At 40.7% G+C, this 25,024-nt stretch overlaps 1 protein-coding gene across 2 annotated transcripts in view; it reads left to right on the top strand.

Moving 5' to 3' along the window:
* Positions 1-25,024, top strand: part of LOC112157512 (protein AF-17) — a 26,106-nt gene extending 1,082 nt beyond the window's left edge. Inside the window, exons 3-20 of one of the 2 annotated variants that reach the window (XM_024290280.2) lie at positions 1,532-1,586; positions 1,667-1,776; positions 8,880-8,983; positions 9,349-9,442; positions 9,695-9,805; positions 9,991-10,080; positions 11,172-11,319; positions 11,397-12,131; positions 12,470-12,636; positions 13,800-13,908; positions 13,991-14,057; positions 14,138-14,286; positions 15,355-15,555; positions 16,365-16,441; positions 16,516-16,862; positions 16,933-17,020; positions 18,484-18,687; positions 19,252-25,024. In XM_024290280.2, coding sequence (XP_024146048.1) covers positions 1,532-1,586; positions 1,667-1,776; positions 8,880-8,983; positions 9,349-9,442; positions 9,695-9,805; positions 9,991-10,080; positions 11,172-11,319; positions 11,397-12,131; positions 12,470-12,636; positions 13,800-13,908; positions 13,991-14,057; positions 14,138-14,286; positions 15,355-15,555; positions 16,365-16,441; positions 16,516-16,862; positions 16,933-17,020; positions 18,484-18,687; positions 19,252-19,284 — 2,889 coding nt within the window. In that variant the 3' untranslated portion in view covers positions 19,285-25,024. Of the gene's footprint in view, positions 1-1,531; positions 1,587-1,666; positions 1,777-8,879; positions 8,984-9,348; positions 9,443-9,694; positions 9,806-9,990; positions 10,081-11,171; positions 11,320-11,393; positions 12,132-12,469; positions 12,637-13,799; positions 13,909-13,990; positions 14,058-14,137; positions 14,287-15,354; positions 15,556-16,364; positions 16,442-16,515; positions 16,863-16,932; positions 17,021-18,483; positions 18,688-19,251 lie in introns of both variants that reach the window. The other variant, XM_024290279.2, reaches the window with a different exon arrangement.

The raw sequence follows: 25,024 nt of genomic DNA, 5'->3' as shown, positions 1-25,024 counted from the left end.
AGTCTGCCCAACCATCTACTCATCCATCCATCCCACGATCTTTCTATTCATCTTACTCATCCATCTGACCATCTATACATCCATACGTTCATCCATCTACCCACTTATCCATCCATTCATCCATCATCCATCCATCCCATCTACCCACTCATTCATCAGTCTGCCCAACCATCTACTCATCCATCCATCCATCCCACGATCTTTCTATTCATCTTACTCATCCATCTGACCATCTATACATCCATCCATACGTTCATCCATCAACTCATCCATCCGTCCATCTATGCATCCATCCATCCATACGTTCATCCATCAACTCATCCATCCCACGATCTATCTACTCATCTTACTCATCCATCTGATCATCTATACATCCATCCATACGTTCATCCATCTACCCACTCATCCATCCATTCATCCATCATCCATCCATCCCATCTACCCACTCATTCATCAGTCTGCCCAACCATCTGACCATCTATCTACTCATCCCACTCATCCATCTGACCATCTATACATCCATCCATACGTTCATCCATCCGCAAACTTATCCATCCATTCATCCATCATCCATCCATCCCATCTACCCAGTCATTCATCAGTCTGCCCAACCATCTACTCATCCATCTGACCATCTATCTACTCATCCCACTCATCCATCCGTCCATCTATGCATCCATCCATCCATACATTCATCCATCAACTCATCCATCCATCCCACGATCTATCTACTTATCTTACTCATCCATCTGACCATCTATACATCCATCCATCCATCCATCCATCCATCCCATCTACCCACTCATTCATCAGTCTGCCCAACCATCTACTCATCCATCCCACGATCTATCTACTCATCCCACTCATCCATCCGTCCATCTATGCCTCCATCCATCCATACATTCGTCCATCTATCCATCCATCCGCAAACTCATCCGTCCATTTACACATCCATCCATCTACACACTTATCCATCCATCCTTCCATCCATTTACAAACTCATCCATCCATCAACACATCCATCTATAAATTTACACATCTATCCATCCATCTACAAACTCATCCATCCATCCACACACTCATCCAACCATCCATCCATTTACACATTCATCCATCCATTTACTCACTCATCCATCCATCTACACATCCATCTATCCATTTACACATATATCATCCATCTACACACTCATCCATCCATCCATTTACACATTCATCCATCCATCTTGACATTCATCCATCAATTTACCCATTCATCAATCCATCTACACACTCATCCATCCAACCATTTACACATTCGTCCATCCATCTACTCATCCATCCATCCATCTACACATCCATCCATCCATCCATCCATCCATCTTGACATTCATCCATCCATCCATCCATCCATTTACATATTCATCCATCCATCTACACACTCATCTATCAATTTACCCATTCATCCATCCATCTACACATCCATCCATTCATCTATTCATCTATTCATCTACCCATCCATACATCCATCTCTAAACCTCTGCTCTGCTTCCAGAGGTGTGAGCTGTGTCCCCATAAGGATGGAGCCCTGAAGAGGACAGACAGTGGAGGTACGTCTCACCAACATTCACGTCTAGGTGTGTGTTTTGGGGGCTGTTCATAGTCTCATAGGGGTCTCTTCTTCTGCCAGGCTGGGCCCATGTAGTGTGTGCGCTCTACATCCCGGAGGTGCAGTTCGCCAACGTCCTCACCATGGAGCCCATCATCCTGCAGTACGTCCCGCACGAGAGATACATCAAGGTACGAGGCCGCCCACCCCCAGAGGCCAGTTCAGCCTGAGCATTGATCTGTAGCTTCCCGGTCTCCTTCAAAGCGACAGTGCTGCTGGCTGATGATGAAGTGTGAACCAGAACCAGAATAACCCAGACTGCTCTAAAAATTGGTACCAGTCCTTCAGGAGCATTCCTAAACTGACTTTCTTTTTCAAGTTTCCTGAGATGAATCACTTCTTCTTCACTTTTATTGAAATGAAAAAAGCTGAAATCACAGCCAGCACAGTCTTTACAGCAGATTGTGGTTTCAATAAACCACTATACTTTTTTATTATCTGTTATCCTTTAAACTCATCCTTTACAGTTAAAAAAATAATTTTATTAAATCTTACTCTCTTAAAAATACAACTCGTCTTTTTTTTTTATGTTTCTCTGTTCCTTCATCTTTTATTGTTTGTTTTAAGATTTTTTTCCACTGAAGTCTTAAAGGAATAAACTGATTATAAACTATCAACAGGATAAACAACTTTAGACTTTATATAGTTTTAAATAAGTTTTGGTTGTTATGCTTTTTATTTGGCCAGTGCAAAGCGGAAGAAGGTAAATTATACTGACTATATTAAAGTATAAGGAAAAAGCTAAAAAAGCTTCTTATCGGTGGTCTTATAATCTGCATTTCATTCAGTTTTTTTATTTGTTTGGCATCATTAATCCTCATAAAGATTTCTTCAATAGGAAAGAAGATTAAAGCTTTTAATTTATACTAAAAGACATTATCTTCGTATATCCACTATAACAGTTCAGCATGACTTCAGTACTGTGTTTTAATTTGTTACCACCTGCCATCATACTTAGAACAAGCCCAGACCCTGAATGAGTCCGTAAACTGGTTCGTTGACCCTCCATCGTCTGTGGTCTTTTTCGGGTTGTCTTCCCTCCGGAGATTTTAGCCTTCAGGAAAGTAATTTTGCTTTAAAGAAAATCAATTAACTCAGCGGATCAATAAATTCTTTGGTGATTTTTGAGCCTAATTTCAAAATAAAATACTAACCAGGAAACTTATTTTATAAAAACTGAGTTCATTTCAGCCATACTGATTTCTGCGGATGAGTTGTCTTTGAATTTGTGTTTGTATGAAGTTTTTGGATTTGTATGCAACTGAAAGTGTTTACGACTAAAACAAAAACAAGAAGCTATGAAGTGAAAGTTTGTTTTCTTGTTGTTTGAGATTAAAACTTCTCTAACTGCTCACACTTGGAAAAACGTTAGAATATCATCAGCGTAGAATGGGAATTTTGCATAAAACCCAACATTTCTGTGTGGGATTAGTCCATGTTTTCACCCGTCTGTTTATTTTTGATCAGGATATGTCAAGATGAGAAGAAGAACATTGATCCACAGCAGCTAAAATGGCCTTTAAAATGATTTTTTCTGCTTTTTAAAAAAAATTGTTAGCTTGATACGACGATGTGCTTATTATCCAACGTGACACATTTTCCATGAGCGGTATTTGCTCCTTAAACTTCAGAAAAATCCTGCTGTCGTGCAGAAAACATGGTTTATGTTTTTCCTGCGCGGGGAAAAACCAGTTCATGCCTCTCATCCTCGTCGCTCCTTCTCCACCTACACGTCCTGTGGAGGTGAGCTCACTGCAAGTCTTTCTGGGAAATGTGGGAGACTTCCAGCAGCAGCACATGTAGATGAGGCGCGCTAAAATGTCTCACTTTTACCCCAAGACGCCAGTCACCATTAATCTGTCGTCGTGAAACTCGTCTGACGTATTAAAGCTAGCAAAACGAATGAATCGACACATGAGTCACAACAAAATGGGATTTTTGTTCATCACAAACAGTTTTTGATCTGTTAAAATTTGTGAAAAACAAGTGATTATTTAGGCCACAGGGTTCAGTGTGAGGATTTGTGCGATCATACATGAAGGAACTTTTGCTCCGATTCTACGATTGAAGCGTTTCAAATTCCAACTTCCAAAAACAAAAGTTAGAGCTTCATCTCAGGTCTGACAGGATGTGAGGCAGGAAGTGGAGCTCTTCCATTTCTTTATTTATTTATTTTTGGTTCATTCATTCTTTTGAAGTTTTTAAAAACAGTTTTGCGTTCAAAAGATGATTGACACTGATTTACACGTCTGATTAAAAAGGTGATGTTCTGACTAACTAAAGAGAAACTCTTTGATTTCTGGAATCTTGCTGGTATCAGAATCACGATGGATTTAGTGGATTTATTAAATCAGACTCGTTCAAAAATATATGATAGCGTTGTGGTCACATGGTTCAGTGATTGGTTTGTGTACTTGTTAGAAACCAGTTTTTTATCTAGGTGGTTGTAGCCATCTTGGCAGGATATGACCTCACTGAACTGAACCTTTAGCTTTTAAATAACTTTTAGAGACACACTTCCTGTAACTGGAACTCGCCATGTAAGGCCAGATTAACCATTTTAATCTAGTTAATATAATCCCTAATGGTCAAAGAGTTACAGAAATTCAGCAGCGTGTATTAAATTCTGTCATAGACTCAAATTTCACTGGTGTTTTTGGTGTTTTAAGCATCTTCTTGAGGTATGTTTCTGATGATGGAGGACATAAAATTAATTATAATTTTTTTTTAGTATTTCTTTTTCAAAGCTTGAATTAGGAGCAGTTTGAAAAAGATTGTAGCTGTGATATACAGTCAGCAGGTAACAAGCTTCCTGCTCCGCCCCATTCCGATGCATCCACTTGTAGACAAATAAATCCATGAACGTCTTCATTTTCCTCGTCTAATCTGGCTCAAAACTGTACAGCTGGATTTGCACCGCTAATATTAAGTTAGAGTTGTGAGGCACTATAAGCTAGTAGGAAGCTTACTTCCTGCCTGCCACAATTCAGAGGCAAATTCCTAATGAATTCCTGCCACTCTGCAGAAACTATGTCCTAAAAAATGACAGTTTTTTGATTTAGACTAAAAATTGCATAAATGCATAAAATGCATAAAATGCATAAAAATAATTAAAAGATCACAGGGAAGACTTTTAAAATAGATTAAAGGATAATTAGAGTGGGATTTAAAAGGGTTAAATGGGAGCATTCTTCGCTCACGTGTCAGTCAAAAGGCCACGCCCCCATTTCAACACATCTTTGAAAGCCATAAAGTTTATTCTTTCAAACCACAGAAGTGATAAGAACTTTGAAATTGCAACCAAATAATGTTTTTTTTTTAGTTTTTACATTTAAATAAATGGATACCGACTTGTTTGCAGAACAAGACACCTAGTGGTTACCCGGTTAACTGATCTGGCTCCAGCTACGTTACATTTTTCCAATCTACCCAAAGAAGTAAATGAAAGTTTTCCCCTTTGGTCTCAATTTACTCCAATATACAACAGTCCCATTTTACTACAGCAATAATAAAAAAAAAAAACAGTAATAGTGACAATATAATAATATATTTTTTGTTTTTTGTGTTAGTGAAGAGTATTATCTTTAGTCCTGCAGCAAATTTAAGTTCATTCTAGGCCTTTTATTTTGAAATGAACTAAAGTCCCACTCCGCTCATCCCAGTGGCTCTTTAATCATGATTATGTCGTTTAATTGCGAAATCAAAGAAATCTGTGTCGTTTTTTAGGACATAGTTTGTGTAGAGCGGCAGGAGTTCATTACAAATAGTGGGACTGTTAGTATGGAAGTAAGCCTCCGCTGACATCCCATCATTCCTTTGCTTTGACTCTCTCCTGCTACCTTAAAGCCCCTCACAACCTAACATTAGTGGTGCAACAAAAATGGTGAGCAATATTGGAGCTATCCAACCACACAGTCTTGAGCCAGATTCCAGCTCAGATGAGGAAATCAAAGCCGTTCATGGATCTATTTGTCTATAAGTGAATGCATCAGAATGGAGTCGGTGCATTTTTCACTTGCAAAAGAGAGCTTCTTCAAGCAGCATCTACCCCTGATTCATCTCGATTTGAATAAAGAAATACTCAGAGCTGCAACTTTAGTCTCATTATTCTTTATTTATGTCTTCCATCAGGACAAATTTCCCTAGAACAAGTTAAAACTTCATTAGAGTGGGTCTTTAATCCGTTTCCTGCTAACTTTACCTTCTCTATGACAAGATTTTCTGTGGCTAAACTCTTAAAAACAGTTGTTGAAAACTTGTTCCCGCTGATTTTCTGGTTTATATGAGGTTAAATGAATTTAGAGGTTGAGATTTTGATATTTTTTTTAAGGTTGACAGTTTTCTTGGCTGATTTTGAATACAGATTTTTAGTATTTTGTCAAATCCAATTTTGTTTCTAAGATATTTAAAAAAAAATCAATAGAATGTAAAGTTTTATCTTTGGTTTGGATCGTGTTTTTTCTTCTCCTTGGCCCGGGGGTTGGGGACGCTGGCTTAAAGGCAGCAGATGATGTTTTTTCTGAAGCTCAGAGCTGGGACTGGTTTAGTTCTTTCCTCATTACTGTTCACGGTCCAGAGAAGCCGGGGTTTGATCAATGCTCTGCAGCATCCAGGGGGTTGATGTCCACGTGCATGCCTGCATATAAATGCACATGTGTGAGCGTTTGAGGCTCGGGGCTCATATTACTGTGTCAGCTACAGTAAATTGCATGCAGCCACCCCCCACCCCTCCGTCGACCATTCATCCAGATTCTGCTGCCTGCATTCCTGAACTTTGTTTCAATGGACAGTGAAAACCCGAGAAGCTGCTCTTTCTTTAATGCCGAGCGTCTCATAACGCCGCCGACGTCCTCTTAGGGGGGTGTGGGGGGAGAGCAGGAAAAGAGGGAGGAAAAAAAGCAAAGCAAAAGGGGGGTTGAAGCCTAAAGGTAAAGAGCCTGCTGTTTCTTTGTCTCGCACCTGTTGCTAGGCCTCTTCTGCCCCCTGCCAGTCAACCTCGCTCACCGGGAGAAGCCGAGGACAAGCCTCTGGCCTGATCCCCTTTTACTAGTCTCTGCCTCTTTGTGCTCTGTGCTCGTGTACAGTTACACGTTGGTGAGTCTTTTGCCTGCCCGTCATTGTTCGATCCTCTTGAAAAGAGGCTCCATCCGGATCCTGAAAAGTCTTCCGCAAACATCTTCAAACATCTGGCGAACAGTTTTTGCAGGAAAAAGCCCGGCAGGATTCTGAGCTCTCTTCTTCTTCTGAAGAAGAAACGTCCTAATCATTTACAGCTCGGCTGCAGTCGGACTCAAATTAACAAGCGTTTCATCTCTCTGTCACAATGATTTACTTTAATAGCCAAGTAACAGGAACATATGAGGGAGCTGCGGCTGCACCGCTGCGGAGCAGCACCAGAGGGACTTCTGTTGGTGATGATTAGGACCAGAACCATTTGGGTTTCCTGCAGTAACATTTGAGAATTCTGAGGACTTGAAACATTTTTGTCCTCTTCCCCTGATGATGGAGTCAAAGTCTAAAGAAAAAGAAAGGAAAGTAATAATCAATTACAAATAATATAATTGTTAAATAGTTAATTAGTTTGCTGTGCGTGGTTCTGAATTTATTTTCAATTATATTAAAAATTATTCCATATTATTTTCCATTCAAGGAAATGCAAATTAGCAACACACAGCCTGAAGGGGTTAATACTGCGTCAAATCCCAGGTTTAAAAAAATTACAAAATACTTCCTAATGATGAAATGAAATACAAAAATACTAGATTGAGTTAGTTTAGCAGGATAACATAAAATAGATTTTCCTATTTAATTCCAAAATTTTTTTTATTCTTTCAATCCACTCAATTCAATTCAATAAAATTTTGAGTTTACACTTTAGACACATTTGTTTAGAAATACATAAATAATCTATATATGTTTTAAACACTTTCATATTAATTGGATACAGTTCACATACTGTAAAATGTATTATAATGAGATTGTCAATGGCATACAGTGTTACATGGATTCTCAAACAGAGAAGCTCCAACAATTGTTCTGCCTCTCCTGAAGTGTGTTTCAGTTTGGCCACTAGGTGGCAATCACCGTATAGGATTACACCTTATTCCTAAAGAAGAAGAAAGTATGAGCAAAAAACATGCTTTAGACCACAAATGGTTACTTAAAAAATATTTTCTTAAAAGAATTTGAAAAATTCATGCCTGTTAGTTTATAAGGTTGTTCATTTAGTCAGGAATGTATGTTTAGGTCGACCGGGAGTTAGCATTAGCTGTGAAATCCTATTATACGTTTGCATCAAGCTAGCAGACTTTAGCATCATGCGTTAGATTACTTTTATGGATTCATTATTGATCTATTAAGCTAGATCAATTCAAATTGATAAATTGATTTTATCAACCCAGCACTGGTTGGCATTATACATTTTAAAACAAAACTTTAAACCCATTTATCCACACATTCTGAAAATCCACTTGGATAAATCACATCATCATCTGCAAACCGGATTTCCAATAAAGTGTTGAACTATTGAAGCAAATTCCTTCATCCTGAGCATGTAAATGTGTCTGCTTGACCAACGCATTCTCACTCCCAACTGGTCATATATGGAGGTATGGTTCGGGCCACCTCCTCGTCACTTTTTGACGTTTTGGGTGTCCCCAACCCTAAATCACGGCTGTGAACTGGTTCAAGGGCCACTTGGTACCGGGCCACAGATGCTAATCAAGTGTCCCCAATCCTTAAGACACAGACCAGTGCCAGGACCCTAACCCGATACTGGTTCTGTGTCCGGTACTGCATAAGCCTCCTCTGATATCCCAGCATACCTTTTTTTACGGCCTTTCCCTCTAGCTTACAGCCCCTCATAACCTCTAGGTGTGCAGCAAAAGTGGTGAGCAGTACTGGAGCTATCCAGCCGTAGAATTTTGAGCTCAGACAAAAAGAAGACATTAATGGATCTATTTGTCTGCAAGTGGATTCATCAGAATCAAGCTGAGCAGGGAGCTTTAGCGTCACCATTTTCTCCTGATCCCAAACTATTTGAATAATCTCAATTTTTTCCACATATGTTTTATGCGACAAGAACTTGTTGAAAACCTGATTTTATTCAGAGTGGGTGTTTAAGGTGCTTCAATTTTTAAATATTCACTATTATGTCACTAAAAGGAAATGGCGTGGACTTATCCGAGTATTAATACTATAACAACGCTTACCTTTGCTGTCTTCTGCTCTCCAGACCTGTTACATCTGCGAAGATCACGGCAGGGAGAGCAAGGCGGCCTGCGGAGCCTGCATGACCTGCAACAGGCAGGGCTGCAGGCAGGCTTTCCACGTCACCTGGTAGGTGTTAGCCGGCGTGGTCATGTGTGAGTTTGTGGCTGATTTACATGGTAAAGCCCTTCATGAAGTTAGAAACACTCTGGGAACAGTTTTGGTGCTACTAATTAAAGGCTGCTACTTGTTAGAAAAACTTCCGTAGCAGTTGTTTTCTCACACATTTGCTTTCACTTAAATTTACATCATGCTTTTGCCTTCAACATGATGTTTAAATAAAGTTTTTTGACAACAAGCCAATGTTAAAAATAAACTGTTTTCATTCCTTTTATGCTCTAGCTTTGCTGTGTTTGATATCTGAGAGTGTTGTGGACATTTTTTTGGGATGATTGTTGTGTTTTGTGTATTTGAACCCAACTTTGTGTGTTCAGCGCTCAGATGGCCGGTTTGTTGTGCGAGGAAGAAGGACCAGAAGCAGACAACGTGAAATACTGCGGCTACTGCAAGCATCACTACAACAAAATGGTACCAAAAAATCAGTTTTTAAGCTGCAAAGGATGAAATTGAGAATTGACCTGTTTAATATAGATTTGTTAATATTACACATTAGTCATTTGTAAGTTAAAAAAAATATTTAGCAGTTTAATTTTCAAGAAGAATGAAGTCAAGCTGGGACTGAAGACTTACAGCTGTTTCCTGCCTCTAATTTTAGCAAAATGTCTGCAAAATAACTCATGCAATGTTCACATTCTCTGTTATTTTTTTTTACTTTAATAGCAGAAGAAGCTGCGCTCCGGTGAAAATAAAAGCAGCTCCTTCAATCACTTCAGGGGGCGCTCCAGCTCACCATCGCAGGAAAAGCAGCATCACCACCACAAGCAGAGGAAGGTGAGACGCTCTGAAATGATCACTTTTACTTTAGAAAAAAAGAACTAAATGAGCAGCTCTGGGGATGGCCATGTTTACCTGTATTCAATGGGGGGGTGGTTCTATGACAGCTGAAGCACAGCGAAGAGGGAGGGGCTTACATCTAAGGTTTTTTGTGCTATGAATCCGTGTGTTTTTGTTTACAGAGTCACAAGGACAAGATTCGCCCAAAAGAACGCCACAAGAAGACCGGCGACAACATGAGCTCCACGATGCCGACAAGCAGCATAGAAAAAGTATGAACTTTTTATTTACCCGTTTTTAACTTTTAAGTGATCCCTGTTACACTCGAGGCTAGAGAATTCTAAAAGGTCTTAATGGAAGAAAAACAAATTCCAAAGCCAAATTGGGGGCTTGTCCGGGATTTATCTACAGAAAAAAGCCACTAAGAAAAAGAAGAAAAAGAAGAAAAAAAAGCAACTTTATGCTAGCTCTGTGCCTCGCTAGTGTACATCTTCACTGCTGCTACATAAAAATGTCAAGCAAACGTATCGTTTTGAGTCGGATGTCAGCTCAGACGAGGAAGTGAAGATCTTCATGGACAGAACTTCCTCCAAAATCCTGATTCTTTCTCCTTCCAGTTCACCAAAGACTCTTTTAGCTAATTCTCCAATGTTTATTGACGTTGCTGTGATCAATACATTCAATCATTGGTTTCTCAGAGTTCTTGATAAAATAATGAAAGCTAACATCAAAATGCTCTTTCATTGATTTACAATCCTTTCCAACTGTGGTCAAATGAGCCGCCGTTCACATTTCCGTGGTCAAATCAAGAAGCTCCGTGGAGTCTGGTGGAGATTTTCCAGCGTTCTCAGTCCTGCTACCGTAAGTATTGGATGAAACTCAAACAAAAAATCCAGTGATGCTGATTTGACCACAGAAATGTGAACGGCGGCTCATTTGACTGCAGTCAATGTGAAGATACCATCTTCTCTTCTCCAGAACCTGAACTAGACACGCTAGGAACAGATGAGGGTTTAGTGCATGTGCAGCAGAACTGTTGTGACATATAGAAGGCTCATTAATCTCAAGCAGAGTCTGTCTGTGACAGCTTGATTGACAGCAATTTAAAAGGAGAAATACTGAAACGAAATGATTTCTCATTACATTTGTTCTCTTTCATTAGAAAAATCCCACACATACATATTAAAAACTCAAAAAACATGATTTTCATCGAAGGGGGACTTTAAAGTACGGGAATTGAAGGTGGGAAGTTTAAAGCAACGGTGATGATGTCACCGCTGCCTGCCAATCTGAACCAATCGGTGCCTCAGGTTTGTGATTCTGAGCTACAGATGTGGTTGTTTCTCATCTGCCTCCTTCTCAGATCTCCTCCGGCCATCACAGCAACAAAGACAACAGCGAGGGAAAGCCCAAGAAGCTCAGCTCACACATTCACGGCCATCGCAGCAAAAAGACGGGAAGCACCGGAAAGAGCTCCTCCTCCTCCTGCTCCTCCAGTCCCTTCAACCCAGGTATCGTTGATAAGAGCATCACGCCTGTTGGGGCACTGGTTCCATGTTTGATTCTGTCTGTGTTTCTCCTGGAGAAGGCTCCCTGTCTGCGGCTCCGGACTTCCACCAGTTCTCCTCTTCCTCCTCCTCCTCTCGCCTGGAGCGGGAGCACGACCGAGGAGCCGACGAGCACAACGGAGAGGAGCGCAAGGCTCGACACAGGAGGCCTGCGGTGCAGGAAGAGGAGGAAGAGGAAGATGACAAGGATGAGAAAGAGGAGGAAGAAGAAGAAGAGGAGGACTGTAAATATCACAAGCCACCGGCGCTCACCCCCGCCGATGGCCCTCTGGGGGGGTCGGAGGGCAACTCCAGCCCGTTTGAGAACAAGGTGACCATCTCCACCTTCGGCTCCATCATGCGCATCACCTCCTCGTCAGCTTTGGGCAGCAACAGCAAGATCCGCAAGATCTCCTCCGGAGACTACAAACCCCCCAAATCCATCTGCAAGCCCTCGCCAGTGAGCGCCCCCCCCATCTTAGAGGAGGCCGACCTGAAGGAGAAGGCCACGCCCCCGCCGCTACCCCACGAGAGGCGGCACCGCGGCAGCAAAAAGAGTCGCCACGGACCGGGACGTCCACGGGGGAGCAAGAACCGGGAGAGGAGGGAGGAGGAGCACCACCACCTCCACGCTGCTGCACCTCCTCCCCCCGCCCTGACCTCCTCCCTTTACCCCACGCCGTCCATTCCAGCATGCCCCACCACCTCTTCCTCTCTCTCCTCCTCCTCAGCTGGGAGTTTCTCAGCAGGCCGAAGCGGCTCTCTGCTCGGCTCGGGTGAGTCTGAGCGAGCAGGCGTGTGCGGTTCCCCCAACTTCCTGTGTGCGTGTGTGTGTTTGGGGGGTAGAAAAACCCCACACTCCTATCTGTTTTTGCACTTTTCTTTGCTGAAATGTTTGCATCAAATGCAGCAGCTTTACGTCTGCGCTGCAGGAGCGAGCGGGTCAGACTGTCACGCTCCCCTTCAGCGCCGGAGTGTTTCTGAATCTCTGCCAGGCTCTGATTCTGTTTGAGCTGCACACTTCCTGACCCACTTTCCTGTCGACCTTAAGAACACAGACGCCCTTTCTAGAGAAAGAGAAACCCATCCACCTCTCTCTCTTTTTCCCTCTCAGGTATCTACTCCGGTCTCAAAGACCCACTTTCTGCTGTCGGGGGAGTCTGCAGCACCTCCTTGTCCATGGGAGGGGGGATGTGTAGCACCCCTCTGTCCTCGGGGCTCCTCTCCTCCCACGTCTCCTCGCTGCCTCACCCGTCAGTCAGCGCCGCCTCAAACACACAGGTTTGTCTCTGATCGCAGGCGGAGTCGCGGTTCTCTCAGATCATCCCATCATCAGCAGACATTCAGAGCTTCAGGGTTTAATCAGTCCAATCGCTTTGCTTTACTCAACGTTTGTTTGCTCTTCATAAACCCAAAGCAGGGATGATATAAAAAGATTAAAACCTCAGTCTTAACGGTGTTTTTTCTGTCAGATTTGATTATAGAATAGCAACTTCTGTGGAGGTTATTAGTTCATAGCAACTATTAACAAAGATGCTGGGAGGTTTTCGTCTTTCTAACTCGAAGTAATTTTTTGCGTTCTGCTTAGAAAACAATGAGGATTTGATCTTGTCTGTTTTTTGGATTTAAAGAAATGATTTAGTGACGAGTCTCTCCTCACAATGAGCTTTTTCTCCCGTAGCCTCATAAAGAAGGGATCGCTGTTACTGTGACTCTGCCCACCTTTATTGATACCGCCCCTTTTTTTCAATAAAACTATATCGTTTCACATAATGTGCATTGCTTTCCATGTCGGTTTGAATAAATGCGCATCGTAGGAAAAACAAAAGTTTGCTGAGGTAAAACTGAAACGTAATATTTTCCCTGTGTTTTGAAACTGTTGCTGGTGAGATGACAGATGGAGTGGTATGAGTGTGCGTCTGGATGGAACGGAAGCACGTGCGTGAGAGGGAAAAGCGTGAAGCCGATCCTCGAGCTGTTGCACTCATTTATGACTGCACAGCTGGCTTTTTTTGGCGAAGTTAAAGACTTTCTTTCCCTTCTAACAAATGTCAATATAAAATGTGAACAAGTTTTAAAATTTAAACTACAGCTGATGATGACTTTATTTACTGGGGATGGAAAAAAAATGAAGAATGACGCCATCCAAGTGCAGAAAATGTATATTACTATAATTAGCAAATAAGGAAAAAGTAAAAATATAGAATTTTACGTACAATATCACCAAAGCATCATCATAGAATGAACTTGGGGCTTGAGTTTGTGTTACAGTTTGCATTGCAGTCCTAATTTCACCTCACTATCTACATCAGAAACACCCATAAGCCTAAAATAATGCTTCTTTCCCTGTAACTGCCTTTACTGAACTTCATATCCCACAATGCAATAGATAAAAGGTTAAACGATGGCTTGTTTTTGTGGTCCTGATGTTGGTCGTCTTTCAGGTCCATCCAGGCTCCAGCGCCTCCTACAGTCGGAGCTCCGCACAACCGTTTTCCAGCTGTCTGTCCACGGCGCCGCCTCTGCTGAGCCAAGCGCAGACGTCGCTGCCAGGTGGGAGGGCGCCATCTTCTGTGCTCATTATTAACAGTGACCTGGGTTTGTTGACTTGATAAAAACGGTGCTTGTATCACAGAATCCGACCTCGACGACTGCCGCTTCCCGTGTCAGGGGAACTCGCCGAGAGAGAGCCTGTCCTCGCAGTACGTGCCGCTGCCGCTTTTCCTGTTCTGATCAAACGCTGATGTGACAGTGAAACTCTGCCGTCTCCTCTCTCGCGCAGGTCTCCCATGAGCTGTCTTCCTCTTCTGTTCGACCACAGAGACGGGCTGGGGGCTGGAGCTCGAGTCCGTCCGGAAAACGTGCCCCCCGCCAGCTCGCACATCGAGCTTCTGCTGGAAAAACACGGCAACGCAGAGATGGGCGTCAACAGTAAGTGATTCCTCAGCATAACCCAGAGCTAAGAAAGTCCAGGACCTGGTTCCTAAACAGTTTTAGTCCTAAAAATGAAAAACAACCTTCAACTCATTTAAAAGACCCCTCTTCATTCAGTCACACTGCAGAAAAACAAAAAGATCTGCTTTTAGGAAAAAGACTCGTTTATTTGGAGCTGATTCTAATCTGAATGAGTAATATACTAGAAAAAAACAATTGTTACAGAAATAGTGACTAAAGCAGAAAATTAAGATGAAACTTTCCATATAAGACATGTTTTAAATGGAAATGGAAATAGATTTTCTGCCTCTTTTTGCTTAGAACTGATCTAAATCATTGTTATGATTGGTAAAGCAATCTGAAGTCATATAAGCAAGAAAACTGGAGATATAAAACATAAAGGAAAACATGAGAAAACAATCCTTGTCCTCAAATAGTTTTCCTTCTGAAACCAGAAGTGACTCCATCTCCACTCCAGAAAAGTTCTGACTCCAAAAAAACTATTTAGAGTAAGTCAGGATCCTCTCTAAGACTAAAGGAAACACGGTGCTCCTCCATTGTGCTTTATCGCCTTTTTTTTAAACATTTTTATTGGTTTTCCTCAAAGGTCTTTGGACCCTAAAAACATGTTTCTGAAGTCTTGTTTCACTAAATTGAAAGGTCTTTCTTTATTAAGAGGCATGTCCAAAAATGCTGCTCCTGTGGTCTGAGATGAAGCTTCACAGTTTCCTAAAGTTTCTCTGATCTCAAAGGAAACTTGTTAGAACTTTCTTTTCTCTACCTGCAGTTCATTAAGTTGATTTATGTTGATATCTATTCAAAAAAATCCTTCAAGTATCACATTATTGATTCCTAGTATCGCAAGTTTTCCTCCTATCGTGCAGCCCTACTTTCTTCATTTCTATGCAGCTAAGTTCCTTGTTCTGGATGTTTTTCCTTGTTTAATATCCAACCTCATGTTTGAGACTAAACAGTGAGTTTTCCCTGCACAGTGTCTCTGTTTCTGTTCAGTAACTCTTTAATGTTATCTTACGATGGTGCTATACCCTCTAACCTCCTCTGCAGTCGTGGAGATGCTGCAGTCGCTGCATTCACTGCAGCAGGAGAACCAGCGGCTCCAGGACCAGATACTCAGCCTGACTGCCAAGAAAGACCGGCTGCAGGTGCTCAACACCGAGCTGGCCGTGCCTTTCCCTCCTCACGCCCATTCCTCGCAGACCTCCTTCCACTCGTCTGCGCATATCAGCTTTCTGTCGTCAAATCAAGGTGGGATTCCCGTTGAAACGGATTACTGCTCCATTTCTGCTAATCTGTTTCGGCTTTGATATGTTCATCTTAAATGGATCATGGATGAGTTCTTGTCTCTGTGAAGTTGATAGTCCATAGCAACCATCCAGCTTTTTACATCTCTGTGTCTGATAAATGGGATTTTTGTATCTGAATGTGAGAGTACATTTCTCATTTTTGCCTTAGGAACCAATGTCTGCACCCTAAGCCAAATTATGGGATATGATTCAGTTGTCATGTCAATTGGATGATGTTCGTGAGATTTACAATTCTTTTTTTTTTCTAATTTTATTATTATTTTTCCCAAAAAAAGCAAATAATATTTAGGATTACCATGTACATTCTTGCTTTTTTGTTTAACAGACGAAAAAAACAAAAAAAATCCCAAATCATTACATACACATTAAAAAATAGATTTACAACTCTTACTGTTAAAATTTGTTGTTTTTTTTGGCATTTTGATTGTGAATGTGAACTTTTTATTTTTACACATCAACAATCTATTTTCATTCTGGGTGAGAATGTTTTTCTCAATAAATGTTACTTTATAAAAAGTAAAAACCTAAATAAAATTGCAGACTGTTCTCATTACTTGCTGTAACCATGGCAACGCTCCCTTTTGGTCCCTGGAGATGAAAATTTGTCGACATGCTCATCTTATAAAAAGAAGAAAAAACTGTAATCGTTGACGTGACCCTTAACCTTTGTAGTTAAAGACTGATGGATCACACATTCCTGTTTGCTTAGAAAAGCCTAAAAAACAAGACTTTTCTTTCTCTGCTCCGCAGATCCTCTGAGCTCCAGTAAGAGTCCGCTCTCCAAAAGTTGCTTCCTGAACGACTCCTCCTTCGTGACCTCATCAGAGGTGAGGCGCTCGTCGGCGTTCCCTCTTCGGCGTTTCGTTTGTTTGGGTCTCACAGCTTGGTGTCGTTGATGCAGGAGCTCCACTCTGGAAGTCCGTCCCGCAGCAGCTCCTCGCTCTCCTTCCAGAGCACGCCTCCTCCTCAGCAGAGCCCCGCCTCCTTCGGTCAGCCCCTCCTGAACGGGTTGGGCCGAGGTTTGAGTGACGGCTTGGGGGGCTCCTCTCTGCCCGCCATGGGCGGGCTCATGGCGTCCCTGGCGGGAAGTCCTCAGCTGAACGGCATGCTGGGAGGCCTCAACGGCGTGATACAGTCTTCGGCGCAGAACGCGACACAGTCGGGGCTTCCCGCTCTGCGGCCCCAGCCCCCCCCACTCAACCCGCAGGCGTTGGCTCAAAGCTTCCAGCTGCCCAAGAGCGCCAGCCCGTACGTCCGACAAGCGAGCCGTTTGTGAATCGTTTGTGCGTGTGAACAAACGTTGTGTTGTTTGGTCCAGGTCGACCTTGCTGTCGGAGCAGCAGAAGCAGCTTCTCCTGGAGCAGCAGCAGCTGCAGCAGTTCCTCGCCGCGCAGAACTTCACGCCGGTAAAACCTGCCTCCGATTCAATTCATCAACGTTTAGTTAACCCTTTAACACCTGAGGCATTGCCGGTGATGCTTAAACACAAAACTTTAACGTACGGTAACTAATCAACCATTAACACGATCAACGTCATTCCAGCAGATTCTGGAGGAGAAAAGCGGCGTGAGCTCACGCCGCTTTTCTCCTCCAGAATCTGCTGGAATGACGTTGATCATGTTAAGAATTAAAAAATTACAACAATTACGACACTTGTTAAATACCAAGTTTGGTTTCTGTCGTCCATCTCAGACCTGATCTCCATCAGGTCCCTTCACTCCAGAAACCCTTGGAGATGAAGTGTCTCAAATATCTCAGACTATTCAACTATTAAAATAGTCAATGACCAATTTTATAGTTGATTAGTTTATATTATATGGAGTCAGACTGTAGTAAAGCTGAACACAGTTGTGAGCGTTCAGCACCAAAAATTTTATTTTTTTTTTATATTTGAGTCAATGAGACCCAAATTTTATCTTTAGTTAAAGATGCCGACACCATTTGATTTGATCTTCTGTCCTTCATTAACTAATGAAGGACAGAGGCTGCACAATTCATTAAAAGTTTAATAAACATCTTAATTGTCTTTATTTTTAGTTAGTTTAAAGCTTATGATGGTTAAGATGTGGTCTTTACATCTACTTTGTGCGTGATCCGATTAGTCAACTAATTAAAAAAAGTGATTAGTCGACTAATAAAGTAATCGTTTGCGGCAGCACTACTCGAGAACTCTTAGACCCTGCAGTTGGTGATGCTGGAAAACCAAAATTTGAAAAGTGGAACCACAGTCGCCCTCTGACATGAGAACACAGAAAAAGGATTGATTACTTTTTTTTTCTTTTTATGGACAGGATTTGATTAAAAAAAATAGGAATTAGTGGTATAAAATTATTTAGAATCATTTAAGTGACCATGATGAGAATTTTTTCTCATTTTTTCTTTAATATGTTTAGTTTATACAGCGGTGATGAATTTTTGTGTTTTGCTTTAGTTGGAGAAATACTGTTTTAGGGTGTTATCAGATTAGCCCCGCCCCTTTTAGGCTTTTTTGAACAGAAAGAAGAATTTAAATAAAAAAACATCAACTTAAATATTTTTTCATAAAAATACAACAGAAGATATTTTCAAAATCAGCTTAGAGAGCTGCTGGGAAATTCTTTGATCTTTTTAATGCTGTCAAGATGAAGCTGTGCCTTCTCTTCGCCGTTTATTTGACATGAAAACTGCTGGAAGTTTGCAGGCAGTCGGGCGCCGCCGCCACCGCTCTAAATATAGCAGCAGATTTGTTTCCTGTTTGACTGAAGATTGGTTTTGTGATCACAGCTTCCTCCTTTAGGCAGCAGCGCTTCACTGCTTCAGGTTCTGTAGGGTTCTGATGTCACGGCGAGCCGCCGCGACCTCTGTGTGAAAGTACGTGCTCCCTCTGCAGGAGCAGCAGCTGGTGGTGTGTCAGATGCTGCAGCAGCAGAGGCAGCGGGAGCTGCAGCGCCTCACGCTGACCGGGGCGCTCAGCTCCAACCCCAGCTCCCCCATGGTGGCCCCGTCGCCCGGCCTGCTGTCCTCGGCCTCGCCGCTGCAGGGCGGACAGGGAGGCGGCCTGTTCCTGCAGGAGAACTCGCACCACAAACCATCGGTGAGTCTGCAGAGGTCAGAAAGGTCAGAGCTGCAGTTCAGGTCCTCATCTGGGCAGATTAAATCCTTCCATAATAAAGAAAAACATGGATTAAATTGTTTGTTTTTTTATGATTTTTATGAAATCATTAATTTAATTTAATTTAATTTATTTCAAGTGTTAAAAAATAAGAGTACTGCTATAAAAAATTATAAAATACAAATATCTCAAAATCATTTCAGATATCAATTAATACATTGATTAGAATTTAAAGAAAAATTTACAAAAACTTTGGAAAATTTTACTTTCTTGTTTGCGCTGCTTTCACTTATTCTACAGTGTAGGAATTCCTCATTTTTATTATAAAAAGTCATTAAAATCAAAATTAGTTTTACTTTGGAGATTTGACAAATAAATTAATTTTTATTTTACTGGTTTGGATCAATAAAGTCTTCTCTATTTGATTTTTGGTGCCGGTTCCTGCCCAGTAAAACCTGAAAAAACCTTCTAAAATGAAGGGAACAGATTCCAACAGCAGATTGTTTGTTCCATGTTTGTATTTACAAACACTTGTTTTTGTTTCAGGCCTCAGAAAAAGGCGGAGACAAAAACGGGTGATGCTCCCCTCTCGGATGAAGACATGGCGGCCTCCCGCCTCGCCAGACTTTCCCTCGTCTGCCATCTTTGTCTGACAAACTTCTATGAATGTAAAGCAGGTGGAGTTTCTCGTGTTTGGAAATTCTTGATATCAGAGGTGTTTGTTTGTTTGTTCGTTTGTTTTTATTTGTTTCTTTGTGTAGGCAGCTTTCAGAGAGCATGAGTACAGTGGTCTCTTCTTAAATTGCACTAATTTGTTTGCTCGACCAACCAGGCGGCCTGTGACGGCAGCTGTGTGGGCTTTTATTTTGAAATATCGACTGAACATGGACTTCTCGAGCACTGATCGCGACCCCTTCCCCACCCCCCGTTTGACCCGTGGTGACCTGATGCAGGGTTTCTGAGCAGCCACGCTAAAGTGAAAGGTTTCTGAGTGTTTTATCAAAGCTCAACAATAAAAATAATATTAATATTTCTGTTTTTAAAGCAGGACTGTTTATACGAGCTTTCAAAGTGAGAGATTAGTTAGGACTTAAGGATGGGTGGGGGGGTCAGAATCTTTTGTAAAATGCTAACAAAAAACATAATCAAAATGGTTTAGCTTCAACATTTCACCTTTTTGCTAAGTATCGTCAAGCCACGCCCCAAAACAATAAGATTAGAAAAACTCACAAAAAACATTTTTATATAAAAGCGAGAAAGAAACACTTTTTCGCTAGGCTCGGGGCCCCACTTTAAGTCAAAGGCTGAATCTGACTTGATTCCAGTGACGTGTAGTCAGGGTAGGCAGGTGAGGCAAAATATAGCTTATAGGGAAAATAAATAACAAAAAATTAATGTATATTTTTTTAGTTAAAAGAAAATATAAATTTTTAAACAGGTCTATTCTTTGATTTTTTTTTCTGCGGGTTTTTAACATTTCTTTGGTAAAAAAAAAAGTAGCAAATTTCCTGTTCAAATACACGAGAAAGCAGCAGGTGAGGCACCGGCAGCCCGTGGAGCTGCAAGGGATGCATCCGCTTTACTAATTCAACCTTTTTTTATCATAATTTGCTTATTTCCAACTGTCTGATTACATCAGGCCAGTTTGTGACTCATTTAGTCTTTTAATTATAAATATTATAAATTTAAAATACATGCAGTACATGTGTCTCAAGGCAGAGGGCGCTGGTGAGCCCGGAGAATGTGACACCGCAGCTAAAGAATAATAGAATTAGTGGTAGCAACTCGAGTGCAGCTGTCCAGTTATTCTTTCATATTGCTTAGTATCATTTTCTGAATGGAGGATTATATTGTCAATGTTCTAAACTCAGGAATTTGTTTAAAGACGTCACTCAGAAGGACTCCATTTATAAGTAAAAGTCAATAATAACAATTTTGGTGGTTTTTTTTTTTTCTTTATGCTACATTTTTTATGTGGAAGAAAAATGTTAAAAAGAAATGTTTTAACACACTAACTGTTGTCAATCAAAAGGTTGAATATGCTACTCTGTAGGGTTCATATGTTTGTAAATCTGACTGAAGACGTCAGTGCCTCACCTGCCGTGAACCTCTCCACACGCCACCTACGATACCTACCCCTACAGCTTCTTCCTATCCCTACATTTATCCCTCCAAGCGAAGAGATATGGAAAAAATAGTGTCGCACTCAGAAAATCCATAAGATCAGTTTTATAGAATTAAAAAGTCACGCAAAAACAAAAAAAATTATTACTTGCATTTCTCGATGCAGATAACTAACCCTAAGTCGCTATACTTCTCCTTAAATCAATTTGAAAAAAGTGGGACATTTTCTGGTATAACTTAAACTATTTTCTCATGTTTCTTCATTTGTGTCAATGAAAGACACTTTAAATGATAAAAAAACTCCTTAAGTGAAAACTTGTTCCAGACTGAATCCTTGAGGGCTGCATGACGGTCCTGGGTTAGGCTCCAGCAGCCCCTTGACCTCATAAGGGAATAAATGAGTCAAGAAAATGGACGGACTGATGGATATTAATAACTTGGACATAACAAACATAAACAGGAAAAATGACTTTTCATTTGAGACAGAACTAAAAAACATTGCTTGGTTGCTTTGGACCTCAGATCTTTAAAAAGACTATTTATTTATGTTATTTTATATCAAATGAAAACTTTTACCAAAAGTAAATAAACTTGTCTTTATAAGAAGATATTTAAAAGATCCTGAATGTCTGGTGGAAAAATTCCTCACAGACTGATCCAGACGTAGCAACTCGTCTGCTCATTTTTCTTTACTTCTTTCACTGGAACTCAGGCGTTTGTTGGCGTTAAAGTCTTGTCCTACATAAAAATGATGTATATCTTTTATTATGAAAAAGTATATCTTATTTTGAAAATGAAATTCCTTTAAAGTGGGAATGAACACACAAATGAAGCAAATGATCAGAAATTAACTTTTGAGATAATACATTCTTTAGATTTATAAATAAGAGATTTTGGGGTATCAGGGATATTGTGGTCATCATTCACACTATGATTAAAAGGGTAAAAATCATAAACTTTGGTCATGTTTTGGTAAAAACTTTCCTCCCAACTGCAAATCAGTGCAAAAGTGGCTGAAGATCCACCATTTTCCTCCATATTATCTTCTTTTTTTAAATCTTTAGGTATCTTTTGATTTCCCGTGCAGATTGAGCGAGACGCTCCTTCAGTCCTGCTTCAAAAACAGCTGTTTTTAAAAAAAAAAAGAATATTGGAAACCTCTCAGGTTTTTCTAAAAAGGCGTCAGGTTCATTCCAGGTCCTCCAATAAGGAAAACACCTCAGCCGTCTTCCGCGAAATTGAGTCTTCCCTCTGTGTTTACCCTTTCCTCCCATCATCCAGACGCTCTTCAGCCTCTTCCCCTGAACTCCTAATGAGGCATTTGATCTCCAATCTAGTTATTACCTCAGACTTTCTCTCTTGTCTCATTACCACAATAGCCTTCAGTGGATAAGACGCATGCCAGCACTCGCGGCGCTCACGCCAAGCTGCGGTCTTCAACCCGAGCCGCCTCCAGACTTTCTTCAGACTTTTTATCCAGTTGCTGTCGAGATTAAGCAGACGAAACCAAACATGGAAACTGTTAAAGACGTCAAGTAGGAACTGTCCTGAACAAGTGCGCACTTTGCATGTTTGTAGCTAACAGAGCGAGTATAAAGAAAGCTTCTTATTTTGTAGGCCGATAGGGACTACAGGCTTTTGAGTTGAGTATTTTGCACTCGGTCCTGAAGGTTTTTTTTTTTTGTTGTTGCTTTTATACATGGATGATGTACCTAGTTGTTCTTTTAGCAATACTGGATAGAAAATGCCTTAAAGATGGTAGACCTACAGAGAAAGGCAGGCGCCCGCCCACCCGCCCGCCAGCCCTCTGTCCTCTTTCTTTCTTCATGTTTTTTACTTGGGCACATGGAGGGGTTCCTTATTCAATGAAAGCACTCTTCTTAAACTCGTTTATACTTTTATAGCAGACTGAAGAACAAACGTGTGAATAACCGTACCGTGGTGACTCAAGTGTCAAGCTGTTTTCTATGGTAACTTTTGTGTTGGGATTCTTTAGTTGTTTGTGCTTCAGAGAAATGATGATTTGTAGAAAATGTTCAAAGAACTGTTGTTATTATCGTGCTGCAGCGGCGTTTCAGATGTAGTGTCCCTGTTGCCAGCACTGGAAAGACGGCGACATGCTTAGCTTCTCCCTCCTGTCTTACCAACAAATCTTCACTATTTATTTCCTGCCAACAAAGTTCTCATAGGTCTTTATAGGTATTTTCTTGAACTGTTTCTCCCATACATGTGATATCTAGTTGTTTCTTCTTTTTGTTTTTTTTTGTTTGTTTGTTTACTTTACTTACTTGTTTATTTACTCAACAGTTGTAAACTTCAAGCAGCTCACTAGTTGGTGAAAAATACTGTAGCAGTGACAGGTGGGGAATGTTAATTTAGCTAAAAAAAAGGCCATATTTCCACTGAGAGAACGGTTTGGATCAGAATGGTTCGGTCTGGTTTACAGTTCTGTACTGAGTTTGCAAAAAAAATATGTAAAAAGAACGACAAAAAGATCGTATGACTATGATCACTGTTTTCTATAAAAACACTGCCAAATACTGAGATGGAATGTGATATAATGTGGAAGATGCATCATGCTAATGCTATGGTGATGCTAGCTTTTATGCTAACGTTAACATTAGCATGCTACTTTAGATAGTATATCAGCTGCATGTGTCAATGGTGATAAATGTATTTGCCTATCACATGTACTTTTAGTAGTAACATTATCCAACAGTACTATTAGTCATAGAAACATATTAGCATTACATCAAACTTAGCATGCTATAACTGACGTTAATGTTTGCAGATAGCATCAGGTGTTAACATGATTGTTGATACGCTCATAGTCATGTTAGCATTTTATGTAACATGCTAATTTTCAGTTAGCATTGTTGCATTGCTTAACTACTTGTGTTGTTTGCAGTCTTTAGTGTAGCATCCTAATATTAGCATTAGCATACAAACTCTTTAATTTTGCATTACTATACCAGTCAGGATGCTAACATGCTGCACCGGCATTAGCGTGGTGAATCTGATGTTAATGTTACTGTGCATGATGCCCTTTTTTCAACATAGCAGCTCTTATGCTAAAAACGTTAGCAGTTTGGTGTGGCAAATTGTGATTTTCAAATATATATATACATTCTTTATGAAAGTTTAAGTTTGATAACTTGAAATTCACTTCTATGCTGCATTTTTAAATAAAGTCTGTTAAACACAAATATGATACGTACAACGTTAAAAATGCTAGCTAGCTTGACCATCCTGATGCAATTTGGCCAACTCACCACTGCATCATCTGCATATTAACGGATATTACATTTTCTCCACAAATGTTTAACAAATTGGAGAAAATCTAACAGGGTAGGAAGAGCAAAACTGGAGCACTTCCTTTTTTTTTTTCTTGTAGCACTTATCTTTTTACCAAACAGAAATGTTCCAGGAAGAGGAATTTCTCCTCCCTTTTTAATGTTTTATAACCCAAAGGCAGAAAAGAACCAAACCGTACTTCTCAGTGGAAATATGACTGAAGACATGAGCCAATGCGCCTAAGTGACTCCAAAGGGGGCCGTTTGTAAGTAACCCAGACTTAACTCACCCAATGCAGAGCTCGGTGACTCCATTGGCTAAAGAGCAGAGCGAAGGATTCCTGAAGTGTGTTGCACTGGGGCGCTATGGGCCCAATTGTAATTCTTTTGTTTTTTTATACATTTTTCAGAATATTGTTTGTATGCTTTCAAATGTTTGTGTAATACATTTTTTTAAGCTTTGAGGTTTGGGTATCCAAGATAATCCACGTTATGAATGTCGTACTGTGTCACTCTCTTTCATTTTTTTTCTGTGATAGCAACATTTAAGCACCTGGTTTTGAGGGAGACTTCAATTATTGGAAAAAGGATTGCATGAAATGCAGTGGCGTCTCTCGATTTTACCGCTGAACACCAAGTAATAACGACTATGCATCACTTTAAATGCATTGTTCCCTGAAAGAAAAGGAAAAAGAAAATGGAAGGAGCACTGAATTTTAGGAAGGACAAGCACGTTGTCATTGTACAGTGTATTTGTTTGAAAGAATGAATTGAATTAAATTTGACAATATTCCTATTAAAAGCCCTGTAAAGTATTTTGATATTTTTTGTGTGTAAAGTTAAAAGGATGGATTATGATGACTCTTTTTGTCAATAAATGTATTTTACTGAGTTGTTTCACA

The sequence above is a fragment of the Oryzias melastigma genome, linkage group LG1 (assembly GCF_002922805.2).
Source record: "Oryzias melastigma strain HK-1 linkage group LG1, ASM292280v2, whole genome shotgun sequence".
Taxonomy (NCBI): Eukaryota; Metazoa; Chordata; class Actinopteri; order Beloniformes; family Adrianichthyidae; genus Oryzias; species Oryzias melastigma.
Note: the sequence above shows the minus strand (reverse complement) of the source record. Positions and strands in the feature narration are given on the sequence as shown.